At 65.1% G+C, this 14,622-nt stretch overlaps 3 protein-coding genes across 8 annotated transcripts; 2 read left to right on the plus strand and 1 right to left on the minus strand.

The window, feature by feature from the left end:
- LRRC45 (leucine rich repeat containing 45) lies at positions 1-7,169 on the plus strand. Of its 3 annotated transcripts, none has more exons than XM_039475760.2 (17): positions 1-230; positions 613-674; positions 1,023-1,093; positions 1,326-1,504; positions 1,634-1,774; positions 2,993-3,105; positions 3,472-3,530; positions 3,759-3,836; positions 4,075-4,210; positions 4,293-4,370; positions 4,454-4,565; positions 4,670-4,740; positions 5,156-5,248; positions 5,610-5,702; positions 6,140-6,313; positions 6,393-6,540; positions 6,668-7,169. In XM_039475760.2, exons 1-17 carry the CDS (start codon positions 11-13, stop codon positions 6,862-6,864), a joined length of 2,025 nt encoding a protein of 674 aa, XP_039331694.1. In that variant the 5' UTR covers positions 1-10; the 3' UTR covers positions 6,865-7,169. The 3 variants fall into 3 exon arrangements, with proteins under 3 accessions (XP_039331694.1, XP_003931684.1, XP_074245170.1); XM_003931635.4 differs by having other exon boundaries at positions 1,646-1,774; XM_074389069.1 differs by lacking the exon at positions 6,140-6,313 and having other exon boundaries at positions 6,378-6,540.
- A 457-nt stretch (positions 7,170-7,626) lies between these two features.
- On the plus strand, positions 7,627-10,525 carry RAC3 (Rac family small GTPase 3). 2 transcript variants are annotated; one of them, XM_039475765.2, is made up of 6 exons: positions 7,627-7,745; positions 8,338-8,409; positions 9,098-9,215; positions 9,332-9,394; positions 9,811-9,974; positions 10,066-10,525. In XM_039475765.2, the coding sequence occupies exons 1-6, from the start codon at positions 7,711-7,713 to the stop codon at positions 10,124-10,126; spliced, it is 513 nt and encodes a 170-aa protein (XP_039331699.1). In that variant the 5' UTR covers positions 7,627-7,710; the 3' UTR covers positions 10,127-10,525. The 2 variants fall into 2 exon arrangements, with proteins under 2 accessions (XP_039331699.1, XP_039331698.1); XM_039475764.2 differs by having other exon boundaries at positions 7,629-7,745; positions 9,811-9,970.
- Positions 10,526-11,230: 705 nt separating this feature from the next.
- Positions 11,231-13,881, minus strand: DCXR (dicarbonyl and L-xylulose reductase). 3 transcript variants are annotated; one of them, XM_074389073.1, is made up of 8 exons: positions 13,791-13,881; positions 13,619-13,716; positions 13,029-13,183; positions 12,894-12,936; positions 12,717-12,816; positions 12,547-12,638; positions 12,354-12,471; positions 11,231-11,707 (listed from the first exon to the last, which is right to left on the minus strand). In XM_074389073.1, the coding sequence occupies exons 1-8, from the start codon at positions 13,840-13,842 to the stop codon at positions 11,703-11,705; spliced, it is 663 nt and encodes a 220-aa protein (XP_074245174.1). In that variant the 5' UTR covers positions 13,843-13,881; the 3' UTR covers positions 11,231-11,702. The 3 variants fall into 3 exon arrangements, with proteins under 3 accessions (XP_074245174.1, XP_039331697.1, XP_074245173.1); XM_039475763.2 differs by lacking the exon at positions 11,231-11,707 and adding an exon at positions 12,048-12,227 and having other exon boundaries at positions 12,547-12,611; XM_074389072.1 differs by lacking the exon at positions 11,231-11,707 and adding an exon at positions 12,048-12,227.
- Positions 13,882-14,622: the final 741 nt, after the last annotated feature.

Genomic DNA, 14,622 nt, shown 5'->3' on the forward strand with positions numbered 1-14,622 from the left:
CCCGCGGGTCATGGAGGAGTTCCGGCGCTCCTACAGCCGCTTGTGCAGGGAGAGCGGGGCCGAGCCCCAGGAGGCTGTCCTGCAGCAGCTGCAGCAGCTGCCCAGGGGCCGGCTGGACCTGGCCACGCGGAGCCTGACGGTGGACACCTGCAGGGCCCTGGGCGAGCTGCTGCCGAGGGAGACGCTGTGTACGGAGCTGGTCCTGAGCGACTGCATGCTCAGCGAGGAAGGTGGGCAGGCCCGGCGGGGTCGTCGCTGCTCCTGAGCGGCCGCTTCCTCTCCGGGCTCCCCTCTTTCTGTACCGTAGTTAAGGCGAGCAGGGGCGCCTGTTCCTGCACCTGGGAGTGGAGGGCAGTTCCTCTTTATGACGGGGGAAGAGGCCTTAACCTGCCGCGACTTACCTGGTTCCCTGCGTGCCGACGCGGCCTCGTGCTGCAGGGGCTGCAGGTGTTTCAAACACGGCCTCGCAGCGAGACTCTCGGCCAGCGCCAACCCAGACCACCTGGACAGTTGTCCTTCCCTGGGTCTAGGGAGCTGCCCTGAAAAGGGGCCCACAGGGAGGGGTCTTGGGGTCAGCAGGGCCAGAGAGTAATCGCGGCCTCCCTTACACAGGGGCCACACTGCTGCTCCGAGGCCTGTGTGCCAACACCGTGCTGCGCTTTCTGGACCTAAAGGTGAGATACCTGCATTCTGGGTGTCCGAGTGTGCCACCCGAGGGCAAGAGGAGAGTGGGAAGGTGCCAGGTCTCGGGGGCCTGGGGTCTGGGCAAGTGGCTGGAAACTGTAAGTGCCCCAGGCCGTTCTCCGTCGGCCTCCTATTTGAGTGACTGTCTCTGGAGCAAGAGTTCACGTCAGAAACAAGCAAGCCAGCCCCAGGAAGCCCCCTGAAGGAAGGGAGGCTGCACCCCCGCCCAGGGGGCACCCCAGCCTTGTCCACTGGCTGACCGGGGCCCTTGGGGCATGAGCGGAAATTCAGAACCAGTCAGGGCGAGGGGAGCGACTACCAGCCTGTTTCTGTCCTAGGGCAACAACCTTCGAGCCACCGGGGCTGAGGCTCTGGGAAAACTTCTCCAACAGAACAAGTCCATTCAGAGGTGGGTGGTGGTCCGGACCCCACCGTCACCCCAGGCCCGCTCTCTGTGTGGTTGAGGATTGGCCCCAGAGCACGTGGTTCACAATTGCCAGTTGTCTGCTGTGTTTCACAAACGGCAGCAAGCAGGCAGAGGCTCCAGCCCGTCAGAGCCCAAGCCGACACCGTCCCCAGACCCTGGACCCCGTGGGCTCGGCGGTCCCCTGGGCGAACACTGGCTCCTATCCTTCCTGCAGCCTCACGCTGGAATGGAACAGCCTGGGCACGTGGGATGAGGCCTTCGCCACCTTCTGTGGGGGCCTGGCGGTCAATGGCACTCTGCAGCGGCTGGATCTCCGCAGCAACCAGATCAGTCACAAGGGCGCCGAGGAGCTGGCCCTGGCCCTGAAGGGCAATGCCACCCTCCAGCAGCTGGGTGAGGCCTTCAGGGTGCCTCGGGCTCCCTCGTCCCTCCGAGACTGCCTGTGCTCTTGGAAGTGAGGGGCTAGGGGACCAGCCAGGCCAGCTCCCCCTCCACCAGGTGCTTTCCATCTGGTGACTACAGGTTTCCTTCCAGACCTGCGCTGGAATAACATTGGCCTCCTGGGGGGTCGGGCCCTCATGAACTGTCTCCCCAGCAACAGAACCCTGTGGAGGCTAGACCTGGCTGGGAACAACATCCCCGGAGACGTCCTCAGAGCCGTGGGTACGGTGCGTGGCTGTGCGGAACGACACATGGGCCTCTCTCAGAGGGTGGGGTGCTGGGCCTGGGACCAGAACTCATGATGAGAGCAGCCCGAGAGCCCGTGGAATCGGAAGGAGCACTTGACTGGCGCTCGCCACACGTGGGCACTGCCCAAGACTCCCCGTGCGCTCCACGAGTTCTTACGGCCTGTGCAGTGGGGGTGCCCATTTCGTAGCTGCGGAAGCTGAGGCCTTCTGGCTCACGGCGCTGGCCTTGGTGGCAGTGCTGATCCTTCAGGTGGCGGGAGGGGCTTCTTGGCATTTGCTCCGTGGTCAGCCTGAGTTGCGGCCCTGCACGTGAGTCCTGTGGGGTGGGGCCGCCTGGTCTGTGTGGCCTCCACATTCCCACCCACCAGCAAACCCCAGGTCCTTGCGGCTGATGTCTCAGTGTCAGGTCTCAAACTCCCTCATCCACACACAGTGGCAGCGTCTTCCGGCCCCCGTGCCGAGGGCTCTCCCTCCTGCTGGCCCTGCCTGGCCTCTGGCTCCCGCTGCGCCGTCCCTGGCGTTGCCTGAGTGCTGGCCTGGCTGTTGTCATTGCTCCTAACCTCTGCTGCCTCCCCACATGCCGTGATCTTTCCAGAATGTGAGCTGGGCACAGTGTCCACCTCAGCATTGCACTGTGCCCCCTGGTCACTGGGGTGGTGGCCAGACGCGCCAGGATGGCCCTGGCCTCTTGTGGTGGATCAGCCCACACCACCCCTGCCCCACGTGTGCACGTCCCCCCCAGCACTGGGCACCTCCCGCTCAGGCCCCCACTCTATGAAGCTCATCTACCCCAGTGCACTGAGGGGTGCCTGTGACTTGCTGGATGAGACACTGCCCGGCACAGCATAGATTTCCAAGCAGCCAGCTGCCAGGTGCAAACCAGCCACCTCTGAGGCTGAGCAGCCCTGGGGAAACAGCTGAGGGTGGGGGGTGCGGTGTGCGTGCGTGCGTGTGTGTGCTTGTGTGTTTCTGCACGTGCACAAGCCTCAGCCTCCGGACTAGCAGGGATTACAGGTGTGTGCCACCACGCCCAGCTAATTTTTTGTATTTTTAGTAGAGATGGGGTTTCACCACGTTGGCCGGGGTGGTCTCAAACGCCTGACCTCAGGTGATCCAACCTCCTCAGCCTCCCAGAGTGCTGGGATTCCATGTGTAAGCCACTGCGTCTGGCTGACACAGCTCCTTCTGACAGAGCAAGCCATGGCACACAACCAGGACCGGCTCACCACCTTCCAGGAGAACCATGCCCGCACTCACGTGCTCAGCAGGGAGGTCCAGCACCTTCGGGAGGAGAAGTCCAAGCAGGTGAGGATGGCGCCTTCACTGGCCTCGGAGCTGCCCGTGGCTGGAGGTCCTGCCATGTCCTGCCTTCCCCAGCCCCACGGTGCGCCCGCCTTCCCTTTCTTGGGGCTCTGGAGCTTCCCTGAGTGGCTGGTACCTGGAAGGAGGGGCAGCCACCTGGTCTGAATCCCTGCAGCTGGGCTTCCTTGGGGAGCTGGCATCTGAACCCCAAGGCCTTGCTCTGTAGGAACCACCCTCCCTGTGAAGGAGAGGGGGCACTGTGGGGGGGACCCTTCGCTGCCTTGCTGGGCTCCTGCTCTCCTTTCCCTGAGAAGGTTGGGTGGACAGGCTGCAGGTGCCCTGACAGGCCGCGGCTGTCTCTGTCCCCAGTTTTTGGACTTGATGGAGACCATCGATAAACAGCGGGAAGAGATGGCTAAGAGCAGCAGGTGAGCCCAGGGCCGCAGGGGCAGGGTGAGGCTTCAGGGCTCAGGTCCTGGCTCAAGACTCAGCTGGGACCCAACCCGAGCCCACGAGTGAGGCCACCAGGAGGCGGCTGGAGGCTCAGTGCCCAGACGACCATAGATGCTTAAGGAGCAGCAGCAGCTACCAAGGCCAGAAGGGTACGGCAGTGCTCTGGGGTTGGGGTTACTCTGCACCCTCATCTCTGCCCACAGGGCGTCAGCAGCCCGCATAGGGCAGCTTCAGGAAGCCCTGAACGAGAGGCACTCCATTATCAACGCTCTGAAGGCCAAGTAAGGATTGGGGGGTGGCTTCAGGATACTTCAGAGATGTGCCACAGGGCAGAAGAGGGTGCTGTGACCCTGTGTACAAAGCAGAGGTGGGAAATGGGGTGAGACTGGGGCAGTAACCTGGAAGCCTTCCTGGAGGAGGCAGGTGCTGGCTGGCATTGACGAGGTTCCCAGTGACAGTGAGAACAATGAGGCCTTTGTAAGGCAGGTGGGCTGGGTGTGCTGCCCTTCCTCTCTGCAGGCTGCAGATGACAGAGGCTGCCCTGGCTCTGTCGGAGCAGAAGGCCCAGGACCTGGAGGTGCTCCTGGCCACAGCGGAGCAGGAGCAGCTGAGCCTGTCACAGAGGCAGGCCAAGGAGCGCAGGCTGGAGCAGCAGGTGGGTGGCAGGGCGCGGGGGTGGGCTGGGAGGTGCGTGGCGGCCGAGGGGCCCTCACTGCGCACCCCCCGCCCCCACCCAGGAAGCTGCGGAGCGGGAGTCTAAGCTCCTCAGAGACTTGTCTGCCGCCAACGAGAAAAATCTGCTTCTGCAAAACCAGGTAGCTGTGGGTGGAGCCAGGGAGCCCAGGGTGGGCGCAGCAGGGCTGGGCCACAGCTTCCCTCCATGCTGCCGGCTTTCCAGGTAGACGAGTTGGAGCGGAAGGTCAAGTGTCAGCAGGAGCAGCTGTTCCAGACCAGGCAGGAGCTGACCAGCATGTCAGCCCAGCTGAAGATGCGGGCCATCCAGGCCGAGGGTGGGCACGGGCCGGCCTGCTGCGGAGGAGTCTGGGGGTGGGCACTCCAGGGACGGGGGCCTCCAGGGGATGCTCACAAATGCTCTGCCCCGCTGGACTTCCAGAGCGCCTAGACATGGAGAAGAGGAGGTGCAGACAGAGCCTGGAGGACTCGGAGAGCCTGCGCGTCAAGGAGGTGCCCTCCCACTTGGCCTCATGTGGCCTCTAACGCACTTCAGTGTCTGCCCTTGGTGTCATGCAGGTGCCCCAGAGCACACACCTGGTGGGAGCTCCCTTGTCACCCTGGGTCACGGGGCGGCTGTCTTGTGCCAGCCTGAGCAGACGTCAGACCCAGAACCTCTTACTGGGGCTGGGAGGGGACCCCATCCATGCCTCAGCCATAGGACAGGCTGGTGTTGAAGAGACGCCCAGCCCCGCCCGTTCAGGGTACACGTGCTAGGGCAGGTTCCTGCTAGGCCATCCGAGGCAGCACTTTCTCAGAATGAACAAGGTTCCCAAGAGACGCCTGCCTTCCAGAGTGGGGAGTCCGTGGGGGAAAGGGAGGGGGCCCTGCTCTTTATCCCGGCCCCACAACCCCTGCACCTGAACAGGTGGAGCACATGAGCCGCCACCTGGAAGAGAGCGAGAGGGCCATGCAGGAGCGGGTGCAGAGGCTGGAGGCCGTGCGGCTGTCCCTGGAGGAGGTGGGTGTCCACCAGGCGGGGCTGAGCTCTGCCTTAGCCCTGGGCTGAACAAGGGAGGCAGCCCCTGGTGTTCACAGCCTCAGGACCCCTGAGAGCCCTTTCTGGTCTCAGAGCCTCATAGGCCCCACCTTGAGACTGACCCACCAGTGTGCCCAAGAAGCTACAGGGACGTAGGTGGCATTCGAACTCCCTTGGCTGTAGGAAACCCGCCCAGTGGGCCAGGTGGCAGGGCAGCTGCATGGCCCTCAGGAGGCTGGCAGAGAAGAGCCCCTTCAGCTAGGGTTGGCTGGATGGGCCAGAGAGAGAAGGGCTGTGGGCCAGGGACAGGAGAACAGGCTGGCAGAACGCTGTCTGTGTGCAGGAGCTGAGCCGGGTGAAGGCAGCAGCACTCAGTGAGCGTGGCCAGGCCGAGGAGGAGCTGATCAAGGCCAAGAGCCAGGCCCGCCTGGAGGAGGTGAGCCCACAGATGCCCGCCACCCTCTGGGGAGCCAGGCTGCCTGGCTTTGCTAACCACATGCAGGCTCCAGAGCTGGGGCTTTGAGTGGGGAGGTGGGAGTGTGGTGTTGAGGTCAGGTCACACATGTGTCCCCCTGCACAGTGCTGGGAGGCTTCAACTTTGCATCCAGCCCTGTGATGGTGGTGGGGTTTGGCCCCTCCCTGCAGCCTGTGACTGCATGGGGGAACTGGAGGGGAGGCATGACTGGAGAGGGAGGAGGGGAGCCTAGCGGGCATCTGCAGGAGGTACCTGCCAGGAGCGGGTTCAGAGCAAGATGAGGTGTACTATCTTGAGCAGCCAGTCTGGCGGAGGGGTGGGGTCGTGCCCATGCAAACCTCTCAGAAGGTGAGCTCAGGCTGACACCTTGTGCTCCGTGCCGGCTCCTGTGCCCGCAGCAACAGCGCCTGGCTCACCTGGAAGACAAGCTGCGGCTGCTAGCGCGGGCGCGGGATGAGGCGCAGGGCGCCTGCCTGCAGCAGAAGCAGGCCGTGGTCGAGGCCCAGACCCGGGCCAGCCAGCTGAGCCTGCAACTGGAGGGCCTGCGGCGGCGCCTGGAAGAGCTGCAGCAGGTAGCCGGGGCTCCGGCGCGGGGTGCGAGGGTGCTAGCCCCCGACCCCTCGCCTCACTCCCCAGCCTTCGTGCCTTCAGGACCTGAGCCACAAGGACCAGGAAAGGGTGGCCGAGGTGAGCAAGGTGCGCGTGGAGCTGCAGGAGCAGAACGGCCGGCTGCAGGCGGAGCTGGCGGCTCAGGAGGCGCTGCGGGAGAAGGCGGCGGCCCTGGAGCGCCAGCTCAAAGGTGAGCCAGAGCCTCGCCCTCCCGGCGCCCGCTGACGGGCCGCGGGGTTACCCAGAGAGCAGGGCCGGCCAGGTCTCCGGTGCCGGGCCCGGCCACGTGCCTGCTCACGGCGCTCCTCGCCCGGCAGTGATGGCGAGCGACCACCGGGAGGCGCTGCTGGACAGGGAGAGCGAGAACGCGTCTCTGCGGGAGAAGCTGAGGCTCCGGGAGGCGGAGATCGCGCGCATCCGGGACGAGGAGGCCCAGCGGGCGAGCTTCCTGCAGAACGCCGTCCTGGCTTACGTGCAGGGGTCCCCCGTGCGGACCCTGAGCCCCCCAAAGTGAGGCGGCCCGGGAGGACCCGCGCGCAGCGGCCGGGATGGACCGGGGGCCGCCCCCTGCCTTGGAGACCCGGGCCGTCGGGGCCGAGCGGGGTTGCGGCGACTGGAGGTGCCGTCGCGGCCTCGGGGCGACCCCGCGGGAGGCGCCTGGGAAGGGCTCCTCGCTGCCCCTTCGTCCCGGTCGGCGCCCCCGGGAAGGGGTCCCGCGGGTGCGTGTCCGCTCGCCCTTTGTGCCGCCGTCACCCTGAACGCTGCGGCCGCCTGCGCGCGGCGGGACCGGGAAATACAGCGCGTCTGCACTTCGTGATACGTCCGGGCCCCGCCTCTCCCTCCGAGCGCGCCGACCCTCTGCCCCCGGCCCTGCGGGGTGCGGCCGTCAGCCCCCCTCCCTGCTACCCGGAGGGACGGGAGAGCCGCGGGGTGCCGGTCTGCGGCTTCGGGCGGCTGCGGAACCCGGAGTTCCCGGCCGGCTCCCGGCGGCAGCGGGGCAGGTCCCCGAGAACGCGCGGGCGCGCCCCTCCGGGTCCAGGTCGCCGGGCTCCCCGCTCCCGCGCGGCGCCCCGAGGAACTGGAGCCCCCGGGCCCGGGGCGCGCGAGACAGGGGGCGCCGCGGCTCCCGCCGCTCGGCCCGCGTTCGGCCGGCCCCGCCCCCCAGCCGCGCGGCCCGGCGCCCTCCGCCCGCGCGCCCCCGCCCCCCGCCGGCCGCGCTCGGCTGTCTCCGCGCCCGGCGTTCGGCGGCGCTCGGCTGTCTCCGGCCGCTCGTCGGCGCTCGGGTCCGCGGCCGCTGCGGCGCCGGGCATTTCTCCGCAGCTCGGCTCGCGGCCGCGCCCGCCGCCCCCGGCCCGCGCCCATGCAGGCCATCAAGTGCGTGGTGGTCGGCGACGGGTGAGTGCGCGGCCGGGGGCCGCTCGGCGGGGCGGGTCGGGGGCGGCTCCGGGGCTCGGGGCGCAGCCCGGGCGGGGCGGGGATGGCGCCCGGGTCCTCGAGAGGCGGCCCCGCCGGAGCGCGCCCGAGCGGCGGGCACCCCGGGGCGGAGGAGGGCGGGGTGCGGCGGGGCGGGGTCCGCGGGCCTCCGGCTCGGGCCCACCTGATGCTGCCCGGCTCCCGCCCGGGCCGGCTGCCAGCGAGGCGGGGCCGCCGCCCTGGGCTCCCGGTGGGTGGGGCCCGGCCTCTCACCTGGGCTGAACCCTGTGCCGGCCCCACCCGCCCGCGCCGCCACTCCTCGGAGTCGGGGCCTCCGCCGCTCTGCCTGGGGGTCCAGTGTTGGGGCGCCCCCATTCACCACCCCAGTCCCCGGAGCCCGGCCTGCCCCGGTCGTCCTCCAGCCCTAGGTCGCCGCGGATGTGGTGGGCTGGGAACCCCGTCTTTCCCTCAGACGCCCCTAACTCGCCTCTGGCTCCGGGGGAGGGGGGCTGCCCTTGCTGGGGAGTGGGTCCCAGGCCGGGCCCGGGAGCCACGTGGCTTGCCCTGTCTGCAGCGCCGTGGGGAAGACATGCTTGCTGATCAGCTACACGACCAACGCCTTCCCCGGAGAGTACATCCCCACCGTGTGAGTGTGGGGGGCTTCCTGGGAGAGCACGTAACCTTCCGTGTGAGTGTGAGGGGCTTCCCTGGAGAACACATCCCCACCGTGTGAGTTGGGGGGCTTCCCCGGAGAGCACATCCCCACCGTGTGAGTTGGGGGGCTTCCCCGGAGAGCACATCCCCACCGTGTGAGTTGGGGGGCTTCCCTGGAGAGCACATCCCGACCGTGTGAGTGGGGGGAGGCTTCCCCGGAGATCACATCCCCACCGTGTGAGTGGGGGGAGGCTTCCTGGGAGAGCACATCCCCACCGTGTGAGTTGGGGGGCTTCCTGGGAGAGCACGTAACCTTCCATGTGAGTGTGGGGCGCTTCCCTGGAGAACACATCCCCACCGTGTGAGTGTGGGGGGCTTCCCCGGAGAGTACATCCCCACCGTGTGAGTTGGGGGGCTTCCTGGGAGAGCACGTAACCTTCCATGTGAGTGTGGGGGGCTTCCCTGGAGAGCACATGCCCTCCGTGTGGGTAGGGCATGGGGGGGTCACGGGCCGGGGCTTCCAGGTCCGGTTCAGGTGGCCCTGCCTCTGAGCTTCCTGACTGGGGCTGAGGTGCCAGACAGAATTACAGGCAGACTTGTGAACCCCAAGACACAGGCCGCGGGGCTGGGGGTCTCTGGGACCCCTCCCAAGCCTTTACCCTGCCCTTACTGCTCTGCAGTTTTGACAACTACTCTGCCAACGTGATGGTGGACGGGAAGCCGGTCAACCTGGGGCTGTGGGACACGGCCGGGCAGGAGGACTACGACCGGCTTCGGCCGCTCTCCTACCCCCAAACTGTAGGTGACACAGGCCAGCCCCGGGAGCTGGGTGGGTCCCTGAGGTCCGGACGGGGGAGGGAGCAGGGCCGCAGGGACCCCCTGACCTCTCCACCGGCCCCCACCTTTTTCCCAAGGATGTGTTTCTGATCTGCTTCTCCCTGGTGAGCCCGGCCTCCTTCGAAAACGTTCGTGCCAAGGTAGGGCAAGGCCAGGGGCCCTGGTGGGGAGAGGGCTTGCCCCAGAACCTGCCCAGACAGGTGTCCTTTAGAGGCAATTGAGATATGGTTCTTCCTGGGGTAGGCACATGGGGTGGGGTCTGAAGATGACTGTGGGCTGAGGGGGCGGCATAGTGGTGGTGGATACAGCTCTCGGAACAGTCTGAGAGCTGGGGCTGGGCCTTGACTGGGAGGTCCTGAGGGTCTCCGGCTTCCCTGGCTGTTTGTTTTCGGCATCTCCCCACCAAACCCAGCAGACCCCTGGTCACCCCTTGAAGGAAGAGGAGCCAAGTGTCGCTCTGGGGCAGGGGGGAAAGGGCCTGAGAGCCATGGCCTGCTCAGGCGGGGCTAGGGTAGCAGACCCCAAGCGTAAGGGTCAGAGTGGTCTGTCCCTGCAGTGGTACCCAGAGGTGCGGCACCACTGCCCCCACACGCCCATCCTCCTGGTGGGCACCAAGCTGGACCTCCGTGATGACAAGGACACCATTGAGCGGCTGCGGGACAAGAAGCTGGCCCCCATCACGTACCCACAGGGCCTGGCCATGGCCCGGGAGATCGGTGGGTAGGCGCTGGCCGCCTGCAGGGGAGGGGCAGGGAGGCTCGAGGAGGGCCCCCCTATACCCCACCCTGTCTTCCCCCCTCACCACTGTCAGGCTCCGTCAAGTACCTGGAGTGCTCGGCCCTGACCCAGCGGGGCCTGAAGACGGTGTTTGACGAGGCGATCCGGGCAGTGCTGTGCCCGCCCCCCGTGAAAAAGCCAGGGAAGAAGTGCACTGTCTTCTAGAGCCTGAGGGCTGGCGGGGAAGCAGCCGTAGACGTGTCCGCTGTTGTGTTGAGACGTGTGGTGTCCCTGAGTTGGCGGTGGGGAGCCGTGGGGGTGGGCAGCGGGAAGCATGGGGACGAGGCTGGGTGGCAGGGTCCTGTTCTCTCTGCCGCCTCTTTCTGGGGTGTGGCTCCAACCTTCCCTGGCCCCCACCAGAGGCCGGCAGGGAGCATGGTCTCCCTCAGGGCTGAAAGGGCAGGTGCAGGGAGGGTGGGGGGGAGTTCTGTCCATTGCGCCCCTCGGCGGGGCGGCCCCTTCTTATTTTATACAATAAACATTCTCTACCTACACCTCCTGCCTCTCACTACCTGCCCTTCTGCCCTAGGCGGGGTTTGCTCCTGACTGCCCCGCAGTGACCACGCAGAGCCTGTCGGTCACACCCCAGCTGCACCTCGGAGTCGATTCCTGATGGGGGCAAGAGGGGCTTGCTGAGCTCCTCAGCCCCCAAAGGAGCCGACCCAGATCAAAGCCATAGCAAGTGCGTTGAGCCCTTGGGATGATGGCATGCCTGTGTGCGAGGCTCCCTCGTGCCGATTTGCAGCCTCTGAGAGGGCACATTTCCGGGAGAGGCGGCCAGGTTCTCAGGCAGCTCCGTTGTGCTGACCAGGACAGTCTGAAAAGAGGCTAAAGCAGGTCAGGCCTCTCAGAGCCTCATGGGAGCTGAGACAGCCTCCCCCCATCCCTCAGCTCCTCTGGCTGGCACTGGGAGGAAGGGCATCCAGGCGGAGGCACAGGGTGGACAAAGGCATGGGGTCAGTGTGTGGCATGGAGTGTGAAGAGAGCAGTGACCCAGCACAGTCTGCTGATGCTGAAGCCAGAAACGGTGGGCCCCAAGCCACGTTTCGGACCTTGGAGTCACTCAGGATCAGAGGGTGCCCTGAGGGCCAGAGTCAGCTTCACCTGGTGCTGGGTGGGGACCCCTCCTTCTGGCTCAGTTAAGCCAACTGCTGAATTCTCAAGAATTATGCTAGCCAGTTGTTAACCATCATTAACAATTATAGAAGTTTGCAATTTGTTTTATTAAAAGCAAAATCAACAAACATCACTTCCTAGTTATTTCTGCACACTTTCCTGTTTTCTCTGCCCCTGGGTTATGTATATCTGTGGTACCTATGGACACACACCACGTAACAGGGTGCTGAGGGCATCTCTTCCACCTCCACGTTCAATGATATCTGACTGGTAGCTTGAAATCAGCTGTGGTGGGAGTTATTTACACCATGGGAATGGGCAAACTCCTTACATTGGAGCTTGATTTATGGTTAAGTGTCTAGACTTAAGATGATGGAGAAAATGCAGATTAGACTTCAGGATGCTGTATCTGTCTTCATTACATAGTGAACAGCACCGCAAGTTGAGGAAATGCTCGTCTAGTGTTCGAAAACCATTATCTGAGTCAACAAACTGGCTCAGGTCACTGACAAAGTGGAGAAGCTTGAAGTCTTCCTTGCCCTGTTGTCTTACTCATTAGCCTGAAGGAAGAGTAGCCAACCACACACTCACAGAGCCATTGACAAAAACTTACATGCACACACTGTCTCACCCCAGGGTTCTGGGCAGGTTCAAAGGCCATCCGTGCTGAAATTCACTGCCTGCCTTAGGAGCCAGCCTTTCACCACCCCCCCCCCACTCCCAGCCCCACACGGCCAGCTGGCCGTCTAAGAGCTGTATCCACCACCACTATGCCACCCCGTCAGCCCCCACAGCCATCTTCTGGTTGGAATGTGGCGCTCATGGGTCTCTGCCAGCATTACCACACCCTGCCCTGAGCCTCAGCTACCTGCTGGCAGCCTAGGAATAGCACATAGCCTGGGCAGAGGAATCAGGTTTATTGGAGGATTGGGGGTAGGATGGGCATGGCTTGGGGCTGAGGTGTGTGTGGAGGGGGTCAGGATGCCCAAAAGCCCCCATCCACCGGCACAATGGAGCCAGTGGTCATACCGCTTCGGTCACTCAGCAGAAAGAGGATGGCATCCACCACGTGCTCTACCTCTGTGGGCAGGGCAGGGGTGGGGGCAGAGATAAAGGAGGCTGCCACTCATCTTTCCCTCCCACCCCTGCCCAGGGCAGGCACAGGGGCTGCTGGTGCCACGCTGGCTGGGCTCCCACCCGACTCACCAGCAAACTTGCCAAGTGGGATTCGGTCGAGCATAGGCTTGGCCTTTTGGGGGTCGAGCCAGTTGGCCCGGCCCATGGCCGTCATCACCACTGTGGGGTTTACTGCATTCACTCGGATCTGCACCAGGACAGCTGAGGTCAGCAGGGTGAGTGGGGTGCCCTAGGTTGGGGGAGGCACCCCAGTGCTGCTCACCTTGTGGGGCCCAAGCTCTAGGGCCATCGCCTTGGTCAGCATGTCCAGGGCACCCTTGGTGGCGCCTGTGAAGGAAGGGGAAGCCAAGCTGGCTGGGGCTGGGGCTGGAGCTGGTGACGAGGGTGAGGCTGGGGCTGGGGCGGGACCAAGGGCACAGCTGGGGCACTCACAGTAGACGCTGTGGTTAGTTATTGCCCTCTGGGAGGCCTGGCTGGAGATATTCACAATGGCCCCCGGGACTCCCCGGGCTATTAAGCCCCTGGCCACGATCTGGAATTGCAGTGAGAGGGTGAGGCAGAGCTGGCAGCACTCACCAGAGTTCCCATCCAGCCTGGAGGGCAGCTCACCTTTGACACCTGGATGACTGCTCGCAGGTTCACCTCAAAGGATCTAGAGGCCAAGGGACAGAGCCTGGTCAGAGGCTGGCGCTGCTGCCTGCGGGACTGCCCGTCTCTAGGGTTCCTCCACTCCCACAGGCTCACCTGTCAAAGGCCTCCTTCGTGATCTCCAGGAAGGGCTGCAGCAGGGCCACACCTGCGTTGTTCACCAGCAGGTCCACGGGACCCACGTTGCCCAGGGCCCGCTCGGTGGCCTCCCAGTCGCTCAGGTCCACACAGACAGGATCTATCCCAGGGCACTGTGTGTATCAGCAGGCAAGTTACCAGAGACTCTGTGCCCAGCAAGCCGCACAGCCGGGGGCTGGGGCTGGTGCCCTTTCCGCCAACAAGGAAAGGAGTTAGGAGTTCCGGGGTGGTCAGGACTCTGGGCCAGCAGCCAGGCGCTGCCTTCAGCTGGGTCACTTCCTCCCTGAGCCCGAGCGCCTCCTGCCCCGGGCCTGCTCTGTAGCCATTTCGGCCTCTTTCCGAGCCCGAGGGCCCTGGCGGCTCTGCCGGCCACGGGGCCGTCCACGCAGACCACGAGCCCTGGGCGTGGGTGCGAGGGCGCCCAGGCCGCGGTGAGAAGCCCAGCGCCTGCGAGGGGAGGCCGAGCCGCGCGCAGGGGTTTCCGACCCCGCCCGCCGGCGCCGCTCCCCGCCCGCCGCCTCGCCGCGCTGGGACACGGCGGCGCGTACCTCGCGAAGAAGGCTGTCCAGGTCGGCCTGGGTCCTGCTCACAGCCACCACCCGCGCGCCCGCCGCGTGCAGCGCCTGGACCGTGCCGCGCCCGATGCCTGCCGGGGTACAGCTCAGTGAGGGCGCCCCCCGCCCGCCGTGGCCCGCCGCCCCCACTCTGCCCGCCGCCCACCTTTGCCCGCCCCGGTGACCAGCGCCCGGCGACCCGCCAGCCCCAGCTCCATGTCCGCGCCGTCTCCGCCCTCCGTGCTGGGGTCGCGGGACTTGAAGCTCTGGCCATGGAGGGCGGGGCGCGGCGGGGCCAATGGCAGGGCGGCCTCCGGAGACGGGGCGGGGACATGCAAATAGCTGCTCCCCGCTGCCGTGATTCGCCGAAAGGAGGGGGCGCGCCGGGCGGGGCGGGGTCTGCGCTGTCCCTGGGGCGGGACTTTCGAGCTGCCTGGTGTGACCCATCCACCGTGCTCGAAATCGGTTTAGTGGACCCTGGCTAGCTATTTTTCCTGCCAAGATGATTACAAAAAGCCGCTGGCGGTTAATATCGGAAAGAACGTGTGACTAAATTCTGGAAGCACACGTGAAATGAAGAACTCAGGGCCAACATCTCTTGTTTTGTTTCTGAAAACTTTGTCATGTCCTAGAACGTGTCACCTGTGCCCATCATCCCCCAGGCTTGGGAGCAGGACACAGAGGCTCACTGGTAATGGCAAGGGAAAGAAGTTGGACAACCCAGTGTGTCTGGAGAAGACACCAATGTCAGCAGATCTCCGCTTTCATCTGAAAGGGACTTGAACCACAGGTCACCTTGGACAGCCAGCATGTGGCCACGGGCTCCTTTCAGAAGTTGAGTGTCTGGAGAAGACACCAATGTCAGCAGATCTCCGCTTTCATCTGAAAGGGACTTGAACCACAGGTCACCTTGGACAGCCAGCATGTGGCCACGGGCTCCTTTCAGAAGTTGAATAGGGGCTGGGGGCGGTGTAATCCCAGGACTTTGGGAGGTCAAG

The sequence above is a fragment of the Saimiri boliviensis genome, chromosome 17 (genome assembly GCF_048565385.1).
Source record: "Saimiri boliviensis isolate mSaiBol1 chromosome 17, mSaiBol1.pri, whole genome shotgun sequence".
Classification (NCBI taxonomy): domain Eukaryota; kingdom Metazoa; phylum Chordata; class Mammalia; order Primates; family Cebidae; genus Saimiri; species Saimiri boliviensis.